This window comes from Typopeltis vanoorti, chromosome 12, assembly GCF_054136105.1.
Source record: "Typopeltis vanoorti isolate ZY-2024b chromosome 12, IOZ_Tvanoo_1.0, whole genome shotgun sequence".
NCBI classification, from domain to species: Eukaryota; Metazoa; Arthropoda; class Arachnida; order Uropygi; family Thelyphonidae; genus Typopeltis; species Typopeltis vanoorti.
This window is the reverse complement of record NC_143560.1, coordinates 2,976,887-2,989,028: the sequence shown is the minus strand read 5'-3', so window position 1 is coordinate 2,989,028 and position 12,142 is coordinate 2,976,887. Positions and strand designations below refer to the sequence as shown.

The 12,142-nt window shown below is 37.1% G+C and overlaps 1 protein-coding gene across 7 annotated transcripts in view; it reads left to right on the top strand.

The window, feature by feature from the left end:
- Positions 1-12,142, top strand: part of LOC150100549 (uncharacterized) — an 844,187-nt gene that overhangs the window by 621,742 nt on the left and 210,303 nt on the right. For all 7 annotated transcript variants that reach the window (XR_016549159.1, XM_090401348.1, XM_090401347.1 and 4 more), the window contains one exon: positions 4,514-4,606. Coding sequence is in view for 6 of the 7 variants with exons in the window: in XM_090401348.1 (XP_090257474.1) it covers positions 4,514-4,606 (93 nt within the window). In the remaining variant the exon portion in view is untranslated. The remainder of the gene's footprint in view (positions 1-4,513; positions 4,607-12,142) is intronic.

Genomic DNA, 12,142 nt, shown 5'->3' with positions numbered 1-12,142 from the left:
AGCCTTAAAGTTCTACTAATCTTTTCTAACACCCATTCATTTGTACGCCTTTCAGTATACGATATCCTCAACAGCCTTCTGTAACACCACATCTCAAAAGCAGATATCCGTTTCTCATCTGACTTCTTTAGGTTCCAGTTCTCGCATCCATAAGTCGCTGTTGGAAAAACAACTACATCTAAAATCCTCAACTTTGTTCGCATGGAGATAGATCCATCCTTCCAGATTTTAGACAGGTCTTCGACTGTTGTTTTAGCCATTCCTAACCTTTTTCTGACATCTTCTGAACAGCAATTCTTCACATTAATAATGGATCCCAGGTACTCAAACTTGCTGACTTCCTCAATTCTTTCTCCATTAAGATACACTTGTTTCTCAAGAGCTTCTCTGTTTGTTTTTCCTTTGAGAACCATGATCTTTGTCTTGCTAGAATTGAGTTGAAATCCTCTGTTATTACTGATCTTGTTAACTTTGTCAAGAATTAGTCCTAGTTCTTCCATGTCATTACAAAGGAGCTGTATCATCAGTGTACCTCAGATTACTGATCAATCTACCTCCTATCGTAATTCCTGTCCTGAGCTCATCCAATGCTTCACGCATGTTGTCCTCTGCATATATACTAAACAAGTGAGGAGAAAGTAAACATCCTTATCTAACTCCTTTTCGAACTTGAAGCCAGTCAGTCAATCCAACACCTGTTCTTACTGTGGCTTCTTGCTCCCTGTACAAGTTGGCTATCAACCTGATAGTGTGTTGAGGAAAACCCATTCTTTTCATTACTGTAGCGTATTGAATAGCTTCTCTCTTGGCACCTTCGACAAAAGATCAACAAAACTTAAATTTAGATCTTTGTTATATTCCCATGCTTTCTCAACTATTTGTCAAGATTAGAAAGTGAAGATCTAATCTTGACAGCCTCTATTTGGCCTGAATCCAGCTTGCTCTTCACCAAGCTTTTCTTCCACAATTCTTCTCAACCGTTTCTCAAGTATGCTTGCATATATCTTACCAGGAACACTCATTAATGAAATGCCTCTGTAATTCTCGCATTCAGTTTTATTTCCCTTTTTATATATGGGTACTATTAGAGCTCTACTCCAATCATCGGGAATTCGTCCCTCTGTCCAGGCTTTCTGAACTATGCAGTGCAGCCACTGTAAGACTTTTATACCACCATACTTCAGCATTTCTGTTCGAATATCATCTACTCCTGCTGCTTTTCCACATTTCAAGCCTTTGATGGCTTTTTCTACTTCAAGTATGGATATGTATTCCTGACTGTATGCCTGTTGAGTGTTTCTTACAACTGTACTATCACTTCTTGTTTAATTTAGCAATTTTTCAAAGTAATTACTCCATACTTCAAGGATATCTTTTTCTCAGGTTTTCATGTCACCTTTATCATCTCTAACTCCTTTTACAGCACTCTTTTCCCCATTTCTAAGCTTCTTCTTTTTCTGATATTTATTTTCTATGTTCTTGCCAAAGTCCTTCCATGACTTTTGTTTAGCTAGTTTTACACAGTGTTTAGCTTTCTTACATTTGTCTCTGTATTCTCTCAGAGCACAAGCTGACTTATTTGCCAGGAACTTTTGATATGCTTTCTTCTTTTTCTTCACTGCCTCTTTAACTTCCTGTGTCTACCATGGAGTTCTGATTTTTCTATCCTTGCAGACAACCTCACCACATGCCTCTCTGGCTGAATCAATCAGTGTTTTCTTCAAGGCTTGCCATTGAATCTCCAAGGTTTGGTTGCTGTTCTCAAATTCTTTCATTTTTTCTTCAATAATCTTTGTGTATTTTAGTCTACAGTTCACATCTGAGAGCTGCTCAACTTTTATTCTCTTTAATACTTTCTTACATGTTATTCTTTTCAATATGAAATTCAATTTTATCCTGCTCAAGACTAAATGGTGATCACTTCCAATTTCAAATCCTCTGTACACTCTGGTGTCCTGCACCAGGAAGAAAACATCACTATCAACAATAACATAGTCAATGAGGCTTTTCTTATTCCTTGCCTCTTCTCTTCATGTGAATTTGTGCATATTTTTATGTTGGAACATGGCGTTAGTAATAATAATAATTAACATTATTATTATTATTATCATCATTATCAACAGACCTCCATGGAGTCAATAGACTCATCTCACATGCACAGCTCATTGTACCTTGACTTAAATGCATTCCCTGGCCTTACACTCATCACACTCTCAGGTAATACATTCCAATCACCCACCACTCTCCATACGAAAAATCTATTCCTCACCTCCTATCTCACACCTACCTTATACAGCTTCCAGGTATGTCCTCTCAATCTCCAGATATTCTATGAAAAATCTCATTCATGATAATCTAGTAAGTACCCCTTACCAACTTATACATACCAATCATCTACCCTCTTTCTTCTGTCCACTAGGCTCTGAAATTTGCATTCTCTCAATCTGTCCTCATATTCCAGAGACCAGAAACCAGTCAGTTGTCTCTGGACCCCTCTCCAACATCTTATCATCCTTTTGAAAACCTGGTGACCAAATCTGTTCACAGTAATCCATATGCAGCCTGATCAAAGTCTTGTACAATGGAATCAAAACATCCTTACTTTTACATGGCAGTGTATTCTGCATCCCTCCCATAATCCATCGTGTTGTCCTCACAATTTTAGCAAAATATCCACAAAATTTCAAGTCTCTATCCACCATTTTAAGTGTGGCATACCATCCCCTCATGAACAAAGACAACTATGAAGTTATAAATGAGTGACACCATACCAGACTTCCATGCAAAATGGAATAAAAAAAATCTTCTTAAGAAAACAAAGTCTGTGTGTAAAGTGACTAGTCTACTAGTATATACATAGGATGTTGATTTCTCATCAGTTACTTCATTTTATAATGCATAGCACACTTCCTTTGGGACATGCATATTGCTATGCATTGTATAGGAGAGATCATTATCCATACTACTTTCTAAATTTATTGAGGTCTCACCAATGGAGAGTAGACTTAGGAAGATTGTGAGATCAATGTAGAAATAATATAATATTATATTGGACAAGATATATTCCTGTGTAATCCTTTATCCAAGTACAGGCATACTCTGGTCACACGACACATTCTTTTCCAGATTGCCATTGCATAGCAAATTTCATCATATAGTGAATTGCTGCCCCCCCCCTTGTAGATATGTGTAATGGTTTAATAACATTTTTAAGCAGCCATATAGTGTATGTGGATAAGTAAAGTAAATAAATGCATTTATTTACATCAGATGCACAAATGAAAAATTGAGAATAATTTTCACAAACAAAAAAGTTATTCTGAATAGCTTGACTTAAGGGAACATAATGTAAATTGATGTGCCAGTTTGGTCATCAATTTACATCATTAATTTTTTTTTCCATTTCTGCAATAAGATTCATGTTTACTTTTCACTTCACTAAGAACTTTATCTTTGTTTTACACAACTAATAACGTTAGTGCAAGGTAAATTTAGCCTGTTGTATCTCTTAGTGTTCAATACATCATCGTCACTAAATTTAATAATTTTAATCTTAGTATCTAATGTAAGAGGTTTACATGTTTTCTTCTTTTTACTGGAAGTAATAGCACCCATATTTTGAATTTTATCTGCCATTATTAACAAAAATAAAATAAAATAGTAGTTATAAACAGTTTATAATTCACAGAGAAACACAAACAGATGTAGCAGGCAACGATGTCAATCAAATAGTTCATGAAACCTTCACATAAGTTGATTCACAGGAGTGTCATGTTGTTAAAACTTTCATGTGAACAAAAGTAGCGTCATATAAATGAACATGGGTCATAATTAAAAAGTGTCATATGAGTGATTGTCATAAAGCAAAGCATTGTAAAGTGGGGTATTACTGTATTAACAAACAAACTCTGCATATGCAGTATCTTCATGACTAGTCTACTTGTATGTAGAGGTTGTTGACTTCATATCTCTTGCTTCAGTATCCCATAATGCAAAAACATTATGCAGTACAGTACCATTAACTGATTGCAGAAGTCATATTTTCTATATGCTGAAATTCTATCACTGAATTGCTATCGTATATGGTCTGCCTTCCATCCTGTGTAATTGAATTGCCAGTTTTCTCTCAGGTCATTTGCTATATGTAAGGTGGAATTGGAAATAAGATTATAGTGTATTATGGAGACTTGTATGCTAAAACCTAATCTGTGGCTTTAAAAATATGAAGAACCACTGGAAATAAAACATATGTAACAATAATAAATTCATTATAATTCTCAATGGGGAGTAATTATTTTTATTGGCTAAATTTGGTTTAATATTTTGTGTTCTGTTTGAATAATGTTCAACTCTTATTGTATTAGGAGAGAGATTGTTTTCAAGAAACCTTATATTTGTCAAAATAAATAATATTGACATTAATAATAAAAAACCCAAATGTTAGGATTATATATTTTACTAAATATGAATTCTTAGTCAAATATGAAGCAAATATAAATAAAATATATTCCAGGAAGCTCTTTTATGGCTGAAAACATCTTCATCTTTGGCTGGTGCAAAGTTCAGAGAATTCATTTCGAAACATGGTCACAGGTGTCTTAAAGAGGTAAGTCTTTAACATACAATTTTTCTTTCCAACAAAATTACTCTAAATTTACTCAGTTTTATTCTTAGAAGTAATAAAAATAATTCAGAATTAAAAAAAAAGTTACTGCAGAATAGAATTTATTATTATTATTATTACACTTTCCATGGAGTCAGCAAACTCACTGTGGGAGGTTCATTCAACTGACAACATATTTATCATACTGACCTTTAAACTCCCTGCATTAACAACATATATTCTACTGTACAGTCTACCGTCAACAATCACTCATCCCAAATCTTGAACCTCATCCTGTTCCAGCATAACAGTACCGAGGAACGATAGAAAGTGTGGCTATGGTAATTAAGAGGGGTGAAAGGGTGGATGAGATGATTGTGATAGTAGGAACAAATGACTCGAGAGGTAATATAAATTGGGCAGCGAGAGATACGAGATTCTTGCTTGAGGTTGAATGAAAGAAGATGCAGAGGAAAGATAGTGTTACGTCATTACTTTCTTCTAATTTTCTTCTAATCTTTATTATCTCAAGAAACACTATTATCTATTCTATTGTCTAGCCTATCTTATTTCTCTCTAGGGTTATTTCCTCTTCAGATACTAGCAAAATTTATATTATGCTGTGCCAGCCAGTATCCTATAACAGAAAAGATTCTTATTCAGGGAAACAATCCTAGATCTTTTGGCATACACACATCATTTTACACTTTGTTACTGTTATATAGATTTCTGGTACTTTGCATTCGTGACCTGTAATCTATCATTATATACCTTTTAAATTCTTCCTGCTAAGGTTTTATTTTATAAGTAGTAACTTTGATCTCACAATCAGGCATAAGATATAAAATATGTTTATTGGGAAATCAAAAATTTACAGTTAAGATGCAACATATATTCAATGCTAAAGAATTCAGTACATGCTAAGTAAAATCAGTTCACGCTAAGTTAGTTCAATGAAACATTACATAACCTGCAATCTCTTTCCACAAGTTATTCTTAAGTTTCTCAAGATTTTCAATCAAAAGCTCTCAGCAATACCTGTTTCAATCTCATTCAATAATATAACTGCCTCCAGACAATCTTTGCTGAAGGAAACTAGTTATTTCCAAAAGGGAATTCTCACTAAAGTCCTCTAATAATTGCCCATACTTTATGCTTACACACATTTTCCTTCCTCTAACATTTCGGAAACATACAATAAAATTTTCTACATTACCGATTCTGTTCTGGACAATATGTCGCTTCCACATGGTCTGGTTACCTTTTGATTATTTGTCTCTGTGCCTGGCGTTGGGCTTACGCTGTCCTTGAATTCTGCTGTTGGACACGAACGTGTTTCTGTCGCGTCTAAGGGAACTTTCTCTGCTCTACCGATGGGACATCCAGCGATTGACATGATTCTGCAAGGCCGATAATTCATGAACAGCTCTGCGTGGAATTTCTTAGGCATCTCCAGGAAAAGACCTGCTGTCCGACATTGCAACACCTACGCATGTCTCTCTCGAACCATCAGTCAAAATCGCCAAGCAGGAACCAGGAAAAGAGAAAAAAGGCCTGTAATATGCCACATAACCTAACCTAACCTTACCTTATATTCTCACTTTGTGCGCCTTCTTTTTTCGCTGTAGCTTTCTGCACGACCCTCTTCATTTATTGTCCCCAAGTTGATCCCTTGCTCTCCCTTTGCTGTTAGGGTGCTGATTTCATGGAAAGCATGCTAACATCACCTTCCGCGTATGTTATTGCTTCCGACATTACGCCAATCTGGGTGGCTAGCATGCGACCTTGGACTGCTATTTATAAATTGTCTGGAGACTTACAACACACTAGATAATATCTTAATGAACTAAATGTTTTCCTTACACAAATACTATATTATGACACAAATTCTCACTTTGATTTCTGGTTAAACAACAATAAGATCTTAGTAAATTACATACAAAGGAATATATATTTTCACATAAAGTAAACAAATTTTCTTTATTTTCTGTTGAAGTGTAAGCATCTACTTAAGTTGATAGTTTTTGCATGTTAGATCCTGAATGAATAATTTCCTTTCAAAATTTCCAATTTCAGGATCTAACAATAGTTTATGTGTTGCCTAGATATGATAGTGACAAGCTGAGCAGAAGAGCAGTAATATTTAATTAAATAGCTAGAATGTGTCAGAAGAGAGGATTGGAATATGTGGATGCTTAGAGGGCGTTTGAGGACAGAGAGGAATTGTATACGAGAGACCGCTTGCATTTGAATGAGGAAGGACGTAGGCATCTGGAGAGATTGCTGTTCTGAACGAGTCAGTATGTCGATGCAGGGAAACTAGAATGCCAAGGTGGATGGTAGCAGGGGTGGCCTCTTGTGGGAATGGGTACTTGGGAGAAGGGGGATGACATTGGGTAACGCTGAACCCAGTGGAGACTCAAGGGGATAATGCTGGGTATAGAAACAGTGGCATTTTTATGCTTTATACTAATGCCAGGAGTATCCAGAATAAAGGAGAGGAATTGGTGGTGCTGATAGCATCAGCCTGGCCAAAGATTATTGGGATCACTGAGATGTGTTGACAGAAGAGGATATAATAACAGGAATAGAAGTAGCAGGGTACAGCATTTTTCGGCAGGATAGGAAGAGAAAGTGTGGTGGTGGAGTACTGCTTATGATAAGTGACGACTTATGTCCTCTAAGAGTGGAGGCTTTGGAAGGCAGTGACACTAATGATTTTGAAAGCATATGGTGTGAGGTAGAGATTGGCAATATGGGATATTTAGTCGGGTGTTGCTACAAAAAAAGGAGCACAGAGAGTGTGGACCAGGAGAGGTTTAGACAGTTGAGCTTGGCAAGTGCAAGAAGAATGATTGTTATGGGAGATTTTAACTACAGCAATATAAATTGGGGAAAGGAAGATGCATGTAGCAATAAGGGAATGGAATTTCAAGAATTCTTGAGGGACAAATGTCTTAGGCAACATGTATAGAGGGAACAAGAGGTTGAAGAGTTTTGGATTTGGTCATAGCATCAGAAGAGTTGATAATAACTGAGATGACATTTGGAGAGAGTGACTGTGTGGTTTTGACTTGGAATATGAATAGACATGCAGAAGTATCAAAGAGATAGGAACATATGTGGAATTATAAGGCAGGTGATTATAATAGTCTTAGACATCAACTTGGAGAAGTTTCATGGAGGGAGGAATTGGAAGGCCGGGATATCATTAGTGCTTGGGAAATTGTGAAGGAATATTTGTTAGCAGCAATAGTAAGCTGTATTCCACAAATGAAGACGAGGACAAAATTTGGTGTGAAGTGGATGACAAACAATATTAAACAGGAACTGCATGTAAAAGAGAGGTTATGGAAAAGATATAAAGAGACAGCTGAAGAGCACATTCATGAATAATATAAGACACAGGCCAGGAGAGTGACTAGTATGGTAAGGAAGGCGAAACCGGAATATGAGAAGAGATTGGCCCTCAGATCCAATGAAAATCCTAGGGAATTTTTTAGCTATGTGGCTTGTAGGAAGAGAAATGATTGTGGAAGAATGACATTATGGGATAAAAATAGGAATACAGTGACTGAAGTAGAGTACATAGTGGAATTGTTCAATGAACACTTTATTGGTCTATTTCATCCTGGAGGAGCAAATTTTAATACTAGAGGGATAAGGCAGGTTCGAGGTTTAGAGGTGCAGGAGGAGAGCGTGTTCCAAATACTTAGTACTCTGGATGTCAGTAACGCTGTGCGACTGGATGGTATTTCACCAGGAGTTTTGAGAGAATTTGCTAAAGAACTGACAGCTCCTTTGACCTGGCTTTTCAAAGAAAATCTGGCTACAGGAAAGGTTCCCCAGGGAATTGTATGAAGGTAAGATAGTGCCATTGCATAAGGGTGGTAGCAGACTGGAAGTGTCTAATTATAGGCCAGTTTGTGTGTCATCCGTAGTTGTTAAGTTCTTTGAGAAATTGGTCAGGGACAATATACAGCATTGGCTAGATGAGGGTAATGTTATCTGTGAGAGTCAACACGGATTTTAGAAGGGTCGCTCTTGTTTTAGTAAGATGCTAGCCTTTTATAATAAGGTTACAAGAGAGCAGTAGATGAGAGAAAGGCATCTACTGCCATTTTCTTGGATTTAGCAAAGGCATTTGACAGGGTGTCACGTGATAAGATGATATTTAAGTTGCGGCACATTGGTTTAGATGTCAGGTTGGTCAACTGGATTCAGGATTGGCTGTCCGATATGTACCAGAGAATTGTGAATGGTGGGGCAGTTTCAAGGAGGCAGAGGGTTACAATTGGTGTCACATAAGCCTCAGTACTGGGACCTATATTGTTTAACCTTTATATCAATGACTTTGTCAGTGGATTGCAGGGGGATATTCAGTTGTTTGCAGGTGATTTGACGTTGGGAAGGGTTATAGTAATAGTTCAGATGTGTTAGCCCTGCAAGAGGATTTGAATAAGCTAGACAAATGGGCAAATGAATGGGGGTGTCGGTTTAATGCAGCAGAATGTAAGGTCTTGAGGTTTGGGACACATCGATGGGATGCTGCATACTATATTGGAGGAGCTATACTGGAGGAAGTAGGGGAGACGAGATCTGGGGTTGATGAATGATAGAAACCTGAAATTCAGGGAACATATTGCAAAGGTGGTGAAGATAGTTTGCTGCAATAATAAGAAGGATGCTGACCTGCAGAGATTAAAGAGTTATCATTCTGTTGTATAAGACCCTGATCAGACCACTCTTAGACTATTGTTCTCAGATTTGGTCCCCAGGATTTGAAGGGGATAAATTAACTGTGGAAAGGGTACAAAGGCAGATAACAAAGATGGTTTCAGGACTGTACAATGTTAGTTATGAGGATTGACTGATGGAATGTGGACTGCAGAGTTTGATGGACAGAAGAAAGAGAGGTGATACGATTGAGACTTTTAAACTATTGAGAGGTGGTTACAGGGTTGACACTGGGGAGTTCTTTCGCTTGGTTGAACATTGGTAAGGAATGATGACAAGAGGCCATCCCTGAAAGTTACGAAAGGAAACTGTGAGCAAGAGTGTGAGGAGTGGTTTCTTTGCATGGAGGGTGGTTGAACCGTGGAATGCATTGCCTGATAGAGTGGTGAGAGCGAGAACGATCAATGAGTTTATGGAGTGGTATGATGGATTTTGTGTTTCCTAAGAGGGACCTCCCACAATGGGTCTTGATAGACTTTGTGTTTCCTAGGAAGGACCTCCTGCGAAGAGTCTTTTGACTCCTTAGAGGACTAAATAATAATAATAATAAAATATAGTACACAGCCTTAAATTTCTGCACTACAAAATACAATACATTGCACTGTATTGTATTTTGTAGTACTTGTCCAAGTTAAAAGTCTATTCAAATCTTCCTGAAGGAATTCAGCATCAGAAGTGCTCCTTATAATTCTCCCAAACTTTTGCATCATCAACAAACAACTGAATATCTGCAGTCAGTCCACATGATTATATCATTTACAAACAAGATTAAACAGCAGGGCTCAAGAACCGAATCCTGGGGAACACCACTGGTTAACCTCCTTTCTTGAGATACTTTGCAACATTTGCAAAGTATCTCAAGTATGCTCCATCATATGCCACTTACTAGTATCACTCAGAGAGCCAATCTTCGATCTATCTAACCAGTATACTATCTATTCCCATCACTTGCAGCTTGTACACCAACTTATCATGTGATGATCTAATCTTTAAAGGCACCTGTGACATAACAATAAACAACAAATTACATGATAACCACAGTAATTAACTCTAATGAAATGAAAGTACAGTTATTTCATACTGAAAATAACAGTACATCATCAGTGCATAGAAACGAGCTAATCAAAGAAGTGGGAATAGAAGGTACATATTCCAATCAGTTTACCAATTAAAAATGGTTGCTGAATGCTAGAAATTATATATTAAAAAATAATATTATATTACATATTATATTCTATGTAATTCTATGAAATAATTACATCGAATGAGAATCTCCCAAAGTTTTGGAAGGAGAGAGATAATCATTCTGATTTCGGTTTGGCCAATGTAAAAGGGCTTCACAACTTTCTTTGAAAAGGCATTCATATTTAAAACTTCTTCTATGGAGAAGACAAGCTTCATCCCACTGTGTACTGTGTTTAGTCTCAGTACTATGTTGTACCAGACCAGACTTTTGAGGTTTCATGTATTTAATATAACATTGATGTTCGTTAATTATTTTTTTCCACAGAATGGCCTGTCTGCCCAAAGTATGTTAGATTATATTCACAAGATATCTGGTAAACACTAGATAGTGATAGAGGTGACAGTTTGTCTTTCGTAGATAGTAACAGATGAGAAATTTTTGATAAGAAATATCTGTACTTTTAATTCATTGAAGTTAATTACTGTGGTTATTGTGTAATTTGTTGTTTATAGTTATGCCACAGGTATCTTTAATTAGACTTATTATCCTTAACGGGGAAGATTTCACTAAACTAACAGGCAAGTTAGGAAAATTAGCAATTTTACAAGATAAGCTTTGTGCTCGGAGTGAGCGCCTTTCTCAAAAAAATTGTCGCAATACAAAAGTTATTCCTATGGTTGCCATATTTAGAGAAACTATTCAGTTGCCTGGAGCTCACGCAATTTAGATTCGTGCAAGTTTTTCCTTGATACAGACCCAACTTCGAGTGACTAAAAAAGATTTAGCATCTAATATTCTGTCTATTTTAAACTTGAAAGAAGGTTTTCAGCTACTCTGGATGACAAATTGAAGCACACTATTATTTAATTTGTACATAAATGATAGAAAGGAAATATTTAGTTGTTTGCTGATAATGGAGAGACTGCTGCTGGAAGGTAGAGAAGTGAATAGAGAAAATGAATCAGATCGAGAGGGGAGTGATGTGGAAGAGCAGGAGAGTAAGACAGGAGAGATTGAAGAAGTGGAAATGAATGGAGAGGTGAGTGGTATGAGTATAGAAAATGAGAGAATGGGTGTGCAAGAGGAGCAGGGAAACGGGGAGGCCCAGGGTGGACAGGGATACACAGAGTGAGAAAGGTGGATGCTCCAAGAGGAGGTGAGAGCATGTGTAGGCAGGAAAGTAATGGGATGACCAGGGATCAAGAGGAAACAGATGTTGTTGCAAAGGGTTCTAAAATGAAGAAGCAGAAAGAGAAATGGCCCCAGTCCAGCATGGAGAGAGCACATCGAGTGAATGGTATCAGTGGAACTAGCTATAGATCCAGAAATGAGTTGTTGTGTTTGTATACCAATGCTAGAAGCATAAGAAACAAGGCGGATGAAATGGTTGCACTAATTGTGTCTGTGTACCCAGAGATTGTTGGAATAAGTGAGACATGGTTAGATGAGGACGACATCCTGACAGGAATAGAGATGGAAAGGTATGATGTGTTTCGTGAGGATAGAAGGGATAAAAAGGGAGGGGGAGTGCTATTGATGATAGAGAAAGAGTTATGTCCATACAAGGTAGAGATGCAAGAGGGAAATAGGGCCAGTGGTTTTGAGGCAGTATGGTA